General features: G+C 33.9%; 1 protein-coding gene across 2 annotated transcripts in view; it reads right to left on the reverse strand.

Moving 5' to 3' along the window:
- Window positions 1-1,322: 1,322 nt before the first annotated feature.
- Window positions 1,323-12,712, reverse strand: part of LOC148944665 (fork head domain transcription factor slp1-like) — a 98,683-nt gene continuing 87,293 nt past the window's right edge. For both annotated transcript variants that reach the window (XM_089100361.1, XM_089100362.1), the window contains one exon: window positions 1,323-1,475. In XM_089100361.1, the coding sequence (XP_088956487.1) occupies window positions 1,443-1,475 (33 nt within the window). In that variant the 3' untranslated portion in view covers window positions 1,323-1,442. The remainder of the gene's footprint in view (window positions 1,476-12,712) is intronic.

Below are 12,712 nucleotides of genomic sequence, written 5' to 3' on the forward strand. Positions count from 1 at the left end.
GAACTAAATGTTGCTTTAAAATTTAATCCAAAGACGCTGTTTGTATATTGGTTGCCAATAAGATATCTCAGCAATGTAGCAAGAACGACTGAGGGTATTAAGTTCAAATTTTCGGGGCTACTTCTATTACTACTTCTGCTCTTAAAATTTTACTAAATCAAAAGATTCTAGTTGTATCCAGGCTGCGAAAGAGCAGAGATATATTTTTTTGGGAATGGTATTAACTTTTATTTATCAGGTCAACTAAAGGATGTATATGACTTAATTATGCACTACTATTTGTTTCATGATTTTCAAAAGAGTTTATGGTGTTAAAAATTGCTGAAAAAGTTTCTCCAGCATTTAAATAGCAGGCCAAACTAGAAATTCTTAAATAAAAACCGGAAATATTCAAAATATTTTTTGTTTTTCCCTGAAAAAAACTATGTCAATATAAAACGAACAGAAATTAATTTAAAAAACATTTTTCCACGAAATAAGTTTAAAAAAAAGTAAAGAACTCTATTAAACCAAAAATGAACAATAGTAGAATCAAATAATCTACCAAGCATATAACTACCAAAAATCAGTTTCAATAAATAAATGAAACTCAAAACGAAAAGAAATTAAAATAAATAACAGAGTCAACTCAAAACGAGCAGAAATTAATATGAGTAGGGTTCAAAACCCTTATGCTTTCTAAAATCTAGAATATAATTTGTACTTTACTGAAAAAATTCTTTTAAATGTTTCATTTTTATAACTTTAATAAATAAAAACTAATTGAGATTTCAAGGAATAAATATCAGCATATGCGTATTAAACTGACAAGTGCACATTTATTTGAATTTTTCTTCTGCAAAATACAAATTATATTCTAGCTTTTAGAAAGCATAGGGGTTTTGAACCCTACTCATATTAGTTTCTGCTCGTTTCGAGTTTGAATCTGTTATTTATATTAATTCCTGTTTGTTCTGGGTTTTATTAATTTATTGATACTAATTTGTGATAGTTGTATGCTTGGTAGATTATTTGATTCTATTTTTGTTTATCTTTGGTTTAATGGAGTTCTTTACTTTTTTTTAAAAAACTTATTTTGTAGAAAAAGTTTTTTTTTAATTAGTTAAAAAAAAGGTAATTAGTTAAAAATAGTGCATCCACTATCCCGTAATTTTTCGAGGATTCCCCGGATTTCTCCAACAGAAAATAGGGTTGTCCGAAGTATCCCAAAAATTAAGATTCGTAAAAGCACGAACATCTGCATAAAATTTTTGATGAGAAATTTTTGATGATATTTCAGAAGACCAAATTTTTATTTGCGGGAACTCATAAATAGTGGAAGCGAAAATCAGTAACAACATAATAAAACATAGTATGAGATAAACAAAATCGATTTTTATAGCAAAAAGCGGTTTCATAAAACAAAAAAAAATCAGAGAGATAGTATTTAATAAGAGCTTCGATTACGCTTTTTGAAGATGTTGAGGCAGCTTTACCTGGAATGAAAGAAAAAAAGTTATTTCAGTCAAGAAACAAATTTATCTTATCAAATTACATTAAACAGTAGGTACAATTTTGGAAAGAAAATCAACACCAACAGTTTTGAAGAGAATCATAATATTATATGAAGAAAGGAATAAAAATAATAGAATAATAAAAATAAATAGTGATAGAAAATAAAATAGAATAATAAAAATAAATGGTGTAAACAGCTACGAATAACAAATACAATTGAAACGATAGTAATTATTGCAAAAATCTTCATGCTTTTCAATCCAATTCGCAAACATGCTTAGCTACACATCAACGTCTAGGCATAATCAGTATTGATCAAACATCATTTATTTCCTCTTTCATAAGAAGCCCTTGGTAAGCACAGGTAAGGACAGGGCTTTGGAGATAATGCATTAAGCTTTGGACAAAAATACAATACAAATACAACTGCATAGGTGTAAAACCAATACAATTGAAAATATAGTAATTATTAGCCAAATCTTCATCCTTTTGAATCCAATTCGCAAACATACTTAGCTACACATCAACGTCTAGGCATAATCAGTATTGATCAAACATCATTTATTTCCTCTTTCATAAGAAGCCCTTGGTAAGCACAGGTAAGGACAGGGCTTTGGAGATAATGCATTAAGCTTTGGACAAAAATACAATACAAATACAACTGCATAGGTGTAAAAACCAATACAATTCAAAATATAGTAATTATTAGCCAAATCTTCATCCTTTTGAATCCAATTCGCAAACATACTTAGCTACACATCAACGTCTAGGCATAATCAGTATTGATCAAACATCATTTATTTCCTCTTTAATAAGAAGCCCTTGGTAAGCACAGGTAAGGACAGGGCTTTGGAGATAATGCATTAAGCTTTGGACAAAAATACAATACAAATACAACTGCATAGGTGTAAAAACAAATACAATTGAAAATATAGTAATTATTAGACAAATCTTCATCCTTTTGAATCCAATTCGCAAACATGCTTAGCTACACATCAACGTCTAGGCATAATCAGTATTGATCAAACATCATTTATTTCCTCTTTCATAAGAAGCCCTTGGTAAGCACAGGTAAGGACAGGGCTTTGGAGATAATGCATTAAGCTTTGGACAAAAATACAATACAAATACAACTGCATAGGTGTAAAAACCAATACAATTGAAAATATAGTAATTATTAGCCAAATCTTCATCCTTTTGAATCCAATTCGCAAACATACTTAGCTACACATCAACGTCTAGGCATAATCAGTATTGATCAAACATCATTTATTTCCTCTTTAATAAGAAGCCCTTGGTAAGCACAGGTAAGGACAGGGCTTTGGAGATAATGCATTAAGCTTTGGACAAAAATACAATACAAATACAACTGCATAGGTGTAAAAACCAATACAATTGAAAATATAGTAATTATTAGCCAAATCTTCATCCTTTCGAATCCAATTCGCAAACATACTTAGCTACACATCAACGTCTAGGCATAATCAGTATTGATCAAACATCATTTATTTCCTCTTTCATAAGAAGCCCTTGGTAAGCACAGGTAAGGACAGGGCTTTGGAGATAATTCATTAAGCTTTGGACAAAAATACAATACAAATACCACTGCAAAGGTGTAAAAACCAATACAATTGAAAATATAGTAATTATTAGCCAAATCTTCATCCTTTTGAATCCAATTCGCAAACATGCTTAGCTACACATCAACGTCTAGGCATAATCAGTATTGATCAAACATCCTTTATTTCCTCTTTCATAAGAAGCCCTTGGTAAGCACAGGTAAGGACAGGGCTTTGGAGATAATGCATTAAGCTTTGGACAAAAATACAATACAAATACAACTGCATAGGTGTAAAAACAAATACAATTGAAAATATAGTAATTATTATCAATATCTTCATCCTTTTGAATCCAATTCGCAAACATGCTTAGCTACACATCAACGTCTAGGCATAATCAGTATTGATCAAACATCATTTATTTCCTCTTTCATAAGAAGCCCTTGGTAAGCACAGGTAAGGACAGGGCTTTGGAGATAATGCATTAAGCTTTGGACAAAAATACAATACAAATACAACTGCATAGGTGTAAAAACCACTACAATTGAAAATATAGTAATTATTAGCCAAATCTTCATCCTTTTGAATCCAATTCGCAAACATGCTTAGCTACACATCAACGTCTAGGCATAATCAGTATTGATCAAACATCATTTATTTCCTCTTTCATAAGAAGCCCTTGGTAAGCACAGGTAAGGACAGGGCTTTGGAGATAATGCAATAAGCTTTGGACAAAAATACAATACAAATACAACTGAATAGGTGTAAAAACCAATACAATTGAAAATATAGTAATTATTAGCCAAATCTTCATCCTTTTGAATCCAATTCGCAAACATGCTTAGCTACACATCAACGTCTAGGCATAATCAGGATTGATCAAACATCATTTATTTCCTCTTTCATAAGAAGCCCTTGGTAAGCACAGGTAAGGACAGGGCTTTGGAGATAATGCATTAAGCTTTGGACAAAAATACAATACAAATACAACTGCAAAGGTGTAAAAACCAATACAATTGAAAATATAGTAATTATTAGCCAAATCTTCATCCTTTTGAATCCAATTCGCAAACATACTTAGCTACACATCAACGTCTAGGCATAATCAGTATTGATCAATCATCATTTATTTCCTCTTTAATAAGAAGCCCTTGGTAAGCACAGGTAAGGACAGGGCTTTGGAGATAATGCATTAAGCTTTGGACAAAAATACAATACAAATACCACTGCATAGGTGTAAAAACCAATACAATTGAAAATATAGTAATTATTAGCCAAATCTTCATCCTTTTGAATCCAATTCGCAAACATACTTAGCTACACATCAACGTCTAGGCATAATCAGTATTGATCAAACATCATTTATTTCCTCTTTCATAAGAAGCCCTTGGTAAGCACAGATGTACCGGGAGTAAAACACGATATACTTGAAATACCAAAATAAAGTTCCTTCTTTAATTCGGACTCCTATAATTAAGCTAAATCTAGTTTCAAAAATGAAAAAGTCCTTAATCAGCAAAGACAAGAAATTGCAATCTTTGGATTTCGCTAAGACAGTGAGCAATAAGAAAAGTGCTACGCACAATATTTTTAAGGACGTTTAAACGATAAGAACCGTGTGAACGCCTAAATCATCAATATTATTTAAGACGTATTATTGGACGAGGGTTCGCGTCCTTGGGGCCCGTGAGCCAATGGCAGGCAGTCCCTAGAGCGCAGGACGAAAGAACTGCGTTTGGGAGTGGGGTAAATGTGTTTTTTAATTTTAATATTAAGTTGGATCTAAAAGAGTTCGCACCGCAAATAATCTCGGTCACCATTTATTGTCTTTGAAGTGACCCATTGCTGTACAACTAAGCATGTAAGTTTAATAAATCTATTGTCTTTTACGAGTGTTCGTTTCTCTTGTATGTCTGAGTCTAGTCCGATAATAGGTAACTAGTTCGCCAGTCTCCAAGGTAAATGCTCCCTAAGGAATCTGATCTCCAAGTGGCGCTATAGGAGAAATCTCGATCGCTACGAGCAAATCTTTTCGATTACCGCAAATAATCCTTCAATGGTACAAATGGCGCGTATCGGACATTGGAGGAAAACTGCGAACTAGTTAGGCTATTTAAACCTTGTAATTCAAATTTAATTTTCGGAAAGATACAGACATATAAGAAAATTTATTAGGCCTATAACCGCTTGGATACTACATGAAACCCATTATATAAAATTGTATATATTAGCCAACCAAAAATTAGTTTATTTAAAATTTATAAAAATTTTTAAAAACCGCACAAAAAAAAAAAACGAAAAAATTGACGATATAAATGAATTAAGATTATTGCAAAAGTTAGTCGCAAAAAATAAATAAATTTCGAAATATATACCGGAAAACAATGGTCAGTCAGATATTGACGAAATTAATATCCAATTGACCCAGTTTGTACAATTAACAAAAACAGACATTGAAGCGTTAAAAGACATGCTCCTACTACGATTAAGAGCCCAGGCCCTAAACTTTCTAAAACAGGTCGAACATACAAGAGGCAATAACGCCAACTTGCCAATAAATACGGTGGATGACTTGTTAAAAGAATTCAAAGAGAGATTTATAGAAACCAGTTCAATAAATAAATTAAAACATGGAGTAGTGAACTTTGATTTTTCACAAAATATAATGGAATATCTGGATAATATACGCATTTCCGCAGAAGCAAAATACGGAAGTGGTTCGGGGCAACTGTATGAAAAAGTCATACTAAATACCTTTTTGCAAGGGCTACCCCAAAACTATATCGAGTAGTAATATCCAAGAATATTCAGACGTTGGACCTTGCAGTCCAAGAGGTAGAACGACTAATTGAAGTTGATAAAATGGTTGCTAATCATAGTAATACAAAAATAAACAGCCTAGGCGACTCAAACGCGAACCTAATCTTCAAGGGCGATCAGACATCCCCCAATTTCTTTTCAAGGGATAACTCCCCATTAGCACAAAGAAACAAAACGCCAGAACCCACTAGGCAGAAAACAGTACGTTTTCAGCCCATTAACCCTACAATAATAAGGTGCTATAACTGCAATCATGTGGGCCACGTAGCAAGAGAGTGCCACTACGTCACCAATCCCATACCAAGAAATGCTGTCGGTAATACGCAAAATTACGGTAACCATTTGTTCAGAAGAACAAATATTTTCACCGGTCATGCAATAGACTATAGCAAGGGGTGTTTGCGCCAATCATTACCTTAAAATACGTAACAAACATATCTGGATAACCCTTTCCCCAACAGGCCAATTAATTACCGGTTTGAAAACCGAAATACTCGCCAAAGCCAATATAAGACGAGAATGCAATATAAAAATCATGAAAATTTGCCGATGAGAAATGAAAATTTTACAAGCCAACAGCACTGGCAGTCAACGCCAGCAAATGGCACTGACACGAGACATCCACGCTACCATAATAATACATGGCAAAGACAGGCAGACGTAAATCATTTAAATATGCCTACGGAACCTAATACGTCTAAATATCTATTACAGGCACGGAGAAATGAAATAAATTCTCAGGGAAACGTTTCATGCCCCTCAGAAACATAAGTTGGACCTCGGGGGTGCCAAGGATATTTAGTAGGTCCAGAACAATACTAGTGCCTTCTTGTAGTTATATTATTAACAAGTTACCTATATTTAATAATTTTTGTGTAGAAAACGTTTACTTTACGGCCTTAATTGACAGTGGAGCTACTGTAAATATCATAAACTCTTTCGTATTTAATACGTTGCCTCTGCACATTAGTCGACAAAAGAACCCTAATAATCCCAACTTAACAAGTGTCACAGTCCATAAATTAAATGCAAAAGGGTCAGTTTGCCTAAACGTAAAAAGAGACAATAGAACATTCATGACAAATTTTATTATATGTGATAATCTCCCATATGAAGCTATTATAGGGGCAAATTTTCTAAGGTCTAATAAAATACTATTAGACGTAGCCAACGAGAAGTTTGTATACCCAGCTAAGGTGGGGGAAAATATTTCTACCTTAAGAAATCGTAACAGAGGTTACGAAGATAACATAACAGTAAACAAAATTTCTAATGGTATAATGTCGAAGTATTTCGAACCTCATGTCTCGCAAAGACATGGCATAATTGGAAATTTGTTCAATTATCCTGAAAGATATCGCAGAAATGAAGCAAATTTAAATAATAACAGTATTGAATCTGCGAAAATAAAAATAGGAGATATGCGACAGTACAGATCAAATGAAATTAAGAAAATAGTGGAATTGTGGAAAAACATAATAAAACCCAACGTGACGTCACAAGATGCCGCAATGGCGCAGCATCGCGCCACTATGAATCTAATAAACAATGATAATGAAGAGAGATATTACAGATTTGCGATAAGGAAAACAAAAGTCCCTCCCAAAACGATGCAAAAAATCCAAATGTCACAAATGATCGAGCCAAAAACTAGCAAATCAGAAATATGGTTTGCGACACCGTCTGAAATACCTGAAAATCTGTTATGCGAGGAACAGATTATATCCTATGACAAAGGAGAAGGTTTTATTTGGGTAACCAATAACCATGAAAATGATACAATTACAATTAAAAAGGGGACGTGTTTAGTCCAAATCCAGGTTTTAACGGAAAATGATTTAAATACATGGGAAAATTCAAAAAGAAACCTAGTTAACGGTATTAAAACTTCAAATAACGAATATCCTTTGACTAAATCGCAATTTTTAAACAAATTTAAAATGGATCATATTACGGATATGGAACTTAAGAAAAAATTTTGCTAATTATTATGTATTTTTATGTATTTTTTTTCTGAATCTTAAAATTACATGGGTATTATCCAATTTTACCAGATTTCAATTTTAACGACTGGTAACCCCGTAGCAAAACAGCCATATCGCGTGCCATATAAGCACAAAGAGTGGTTAAAAAATAAAATCCATGAATTAGAAAGGAACGAGATTATACGCCCAAGTATAAGTCCGTATAGTGCACCAATAATCTGAGTACCAAAAAAGAATGGAGATTTTAGGCTCGTTTTAGATTATAGGGCTCTCAACACACAAGCAGTTAGCGACAAATTTCCCCTAACAAGAGTAAACGAAATTCTTGACTCAATTTCAAGCAAAAACAAAATTTTGAACAATTTATACCTGACCCAAGTCTAACACCAAGTGAAAATAGCCGAACGGGATGTCCAGACAACCTCATTATCAGTGTCCAAATACTGTTATTATGAGTACCGAAAAGTACCATTTGGGCTGAAAACAAGTTCACGCGCGCTATGTAGACCCCTGTTGCACCTCTTAAGAGGATTAAGGAATATAATTCATTTTGTTTATGATATTATATGCGGGGGGGAAAACACTGAGCAACACTTGGCAACTTTAGCTAAGGTGTTCGAGAAGTTCAGGCAAGGCAATTTAAAATGCCGGCCTGAGAAAGTAAATTTATTTCAATCCAAAATTAAATTTTTAGGAGTAGTAGTGACACAGGGAGAGATATCCCAAGACCCTGATAAAATAAGATGTGTTGTAAACCTCAAGCCCCCCAGAACTCTGAAATAATGGAGTTGAATTTTAGGACTTACTGGCTACTTAATAAAATCCGTACGCAATTATTCCCAAATTGCGAAACCCCTCACGGAACTAACGAAAGGAAATTCCCATAATGTTACCTGGTCCCAGGACGCTCAAACTTCCCTAGACCAACTCACACAGGCGCTCTCTTCTGAACCACTTTTGTCACTCCCTGATTTCAAAAACGGAAAATTCATCGTTACCACTGATGCTAGCTCAAAGGGCGTAGGCGCTATCCTTTCGCAAACAATACAAGTAGAAAACTCTAACCCTCTCAAGGGACCACCTAAACAAATAGAAAAAAGTTATATGCTATTCAAGTAAAACTTTATCAAAGGGCGAAAGCAGTTATTCCGCCACAAACTTAGAATTGTTATCTATTATCTACCACTTGGACAAATTTAGGCATTAGTTAATTGGGAGAAAATTTATATTACGATCAGACCATAAAAGCTTGCAGTACCTGCACACATTTAAAAACCCCACGGGCATTCTAGCTAGATTGATTATGAAAATCCAAGACTTAGATTATGAATTTGAACATTTAAAGGGAAAACAAAACGCAGCTTGCGAATTTTTGAGTAGATATCCAGAAAATGACCCGTCGGAAACTGAAAAAAATGAAGTTAATGCTATCAATGCTAAAATCAAACATGGATATAAGAAAAACAAAGTCAAAGACGCAGTAAAAGAAAATAAGATTAACTATAGTCCCTTGTCTTTGGAAAATATAAAAAGAAAGCAAAAAAAGGACGAAATGTGCGTAGCACTAATTGATTATTTTGTGAATGATGAGGCGTTACCGGATAAATTCAAAACTATTAGAAAAGAGATAGATAATTTTTACTACGACCTTGATGAAGAAATACTGTGTAGGATTGTGACCACTGAGACAAATAGAAACCAAACCTCGATAATACCTGTATTACCACAAAGCTTGATAGGGCCTGCATTTGAATATTTTCTTTCGGACACAGGTGGACATCCAAGAGTTATGAAAATGTTACATAAGCTAAAACAATACTTTTACATGCAATCGCCACTAACAAAACTTACAGAATTTTGTGAGTACATGCGAAGCATGTACCTTGAGAAAAACCCCCCCAGCTGATCGAGATCCTCCAATGGGAAGGGTTCCAGCGGCAAAGTACTGCTTTAATATCATCTCATTTGACCTGTACGGGACAAATGGAGGCTTACCTGTTTCCAGCAGAGGCCATACGTGTATTCTTTCGGTTGTAGATCATTTTTCAGGATTTACTTTTGCAAAAGCATTAAAAAATCAAGGTGCTTATGCCACAAGTAAGGCATTAGCAAAATTATTTTTACAATTTGGCATTCCTAATAAAATTTTGAGCGACAACGGGAGCAATTTTGTTGCAAAAGTAACAAAAGATTTAATGAGTTTCCTTAATATAGAGATGGTCGAGATTTTAGAATCCCGTATGAGGAGATTATTGAATCTCGGCGATATTATAACGACTCAGAAGATTATAAACAAGAATTCATAAATAGGATGAGGAAAACTTATAGGATAGTTAGGCAAGAATTGGAAAAATGTAAAATAAACCAAGAGCTAAGAAACCAACCCAAAGTTAAGGGGGCTACAGATTTCACAGTAGGAGACTTCGTTTACCTAAAGAACGAGGCGAAAACGGAAGGAAAAAAACTTTCCAACAAATATTCTGGGCCGTACAGACTAGTCAAAAAGTACGATAATGAAGAGACCTTTAAAATGGAGAACCCCGATAGCGGAAAAACTTACAAGGCGCATGTGAGCCGAATAAAAACAGCCAAATTTCCAGAGAGATGGGTATCTCATCCCTCTTTTACTGATTCGTCAGATTCGGAAAATGAGCCCCCTCGGTCAAGACTGGCAGAGCTAAAACCCTTTAATTTCAAACAAGATTATTTTGAAAATGAAAGTGATTAACAAAACTTTGAAGAATTTTTGTCTATGGAAAATCTAGTTATTCCAGATAAAAAATCCGTAACACCAGTAAGAATAATAACGCCAAAAAGCCCAACAAGTTATTCATCAGCAAACGCAGGAGATTTAGATTATACAAGATCTCCAAAAACTCAATTTTTTCCCGATAGAATCTCGACCCCATGTCCCCCCAACAGATTTCCAGACGATATGGTTTCCCCCACAACACCAATAGAAAGGCCCTTGTCATTACAGGAGGAATTAAACAGAGCTGTAGAAACACCCTTTATTACTGTAAAGAAAACTCCTCTCAAAGAGTTAATTAAAACAAGCCTGCGAGAAGCTATGGATTTATTAAATTTTCCCATAAAAACGAGTCAAAGTACAGTGCCCAGTACTAAAACTCCAAAGGATGACCAGCAAGGTCAATATCATGATATAACTGGGTCTAAGGTCAAACCTAAACACGACTGGACGTGGTCTTCACGGAGGGGATCCCTATTGCAAAGAATACCCCATCCCCCTGAAGACATGGCCTTCAAACAATGGAGGAACCCCGCAAAAACTATTGATTCCTCCCAAAGCTCTCATGAATCTTTCAAATCCCCCGAGTTGAGAACTCAAGGCGAGGACTTAGAGAATAAACCTTTTACGTCAAGAGGAGCAGAAATTTACGAAGGACGGGCAGGTGATACCTCAAAAATAGCAACCTCTAAAATTTCTAATCCGGATTCGTCAGCAACCAGTTCTGAAGAGTCTGAAGTCGAACCAGACCAAATAGTAGCTAAAGAAATAGGGAAAGCTAGGCCGACCTCAGCAGCCGCACACGGAAACAAACGAAATTAAAAGGGCAAGAATTTTTTAAAAAACAATACAAAAAATTTGACCTTATTTCGCTAGACAAACCTAAAAATAAAAAACTGCAAGAAACAGAGGATATAATAACGACACAGTCAGGTAGAACTGTTAAAAAACCTTACAGATGTAAATATCCATAATTAATTAAAATACAATTTTAAAATTTATTAATTTAAAACCATAATAAATTAAAAATTGTGCAATTAAATTTAAACAAGACAATATTAATGAAAAAAAAAAAAAAAAATACTACGAGTAATTTCAAAACGTTGACGATCAAATAAAATAACCAAAGGTAGGAAGCTCGTGGTTGACTGAAAACGACAGCTCGCGTTGGACCACGTCTTGTCGGACGCCCATGGAGGAATTCAAGGCCCATGATTGTTTTGTAATTTTTTGTGTGTTAATGAACGTAGGAAGGGATATTTCTCAGTCCTTCAAGTGTAATGAATTAGTATTTTTATGCCAATCAGGGCCAGTCAAAACAATACTCAAAGGTTGAATAGAAACTTCTGTGAGCTAGTTAAGCTTTCGTTTTTTGAATCAGAATGTATCGAAAGAGAAACAGAGAATTTACTTTCTTATAGCTCCGAGAAAAAAAAAAAAAGCTTTTTAATATAATTATATTATATCTATTACGTATGCTGTCCGACAGCTGTGTTAAACATTAGTTTCATATAGAAACAAAGGCATTTATGTATTTAGCTCCTTGGCGAAAAAAAAAAATTAATTTCATTAGTTTATATCTATGACTTATAAAATAAAAGAGAGATCACTGTTCTATAGTTCTGTGACAAAAATGTCCTTTAATTTCCTTGGTTTATCCATGACATTTATTTTTCTCTATTTTTTGTGGCATATTTTCTAAATTCAGTCACTTTATATCTTACCTATACTAACTCTGGTCCCCCTCATATTTTATATTAAAAATCCACCCATGTCCTAACCGATATGGATATTATCAAAAAAAAAAAAAAACAATAAATTATAAGTACGGAAGCGTCTATTTATACTAAACATTTTATATTATTGCAGATTATGATTATTTTAGGCCTACCAGTGTAATTATGCGCCGCAAGTTTGCTCATTCATGTGTTTCTTACTCGAGGAATATAATGTTTCTCACTCGAGTAATATATGTACCAATAGCCAACTATTGGTAACTATAACCAAACAACCTATGGTACGTTTATATGTAGAATTTCACGGCGGATGTGAAATTATATCTCAATAATAATATGTAAAATTATAAAACCATTTAATCAGTTAAG

This window comes from Artemia sp. Qi Xiang Cuo, chromosome 14 (assembly GCF_049724085.1).
Source record: "Artemia sp. Qi Xiang Cuo chromosome 14, ASM4972408v1, whole genome shotgun sequence".
In the NCBI taxonomy this organism is placed as follows: Eukaryota; Metazoa; Arthropoda; class Branchiopoda; order Anostraca; family Artemiidae; genus Artemia; species Artemia sp. Qi Xiang Cuo.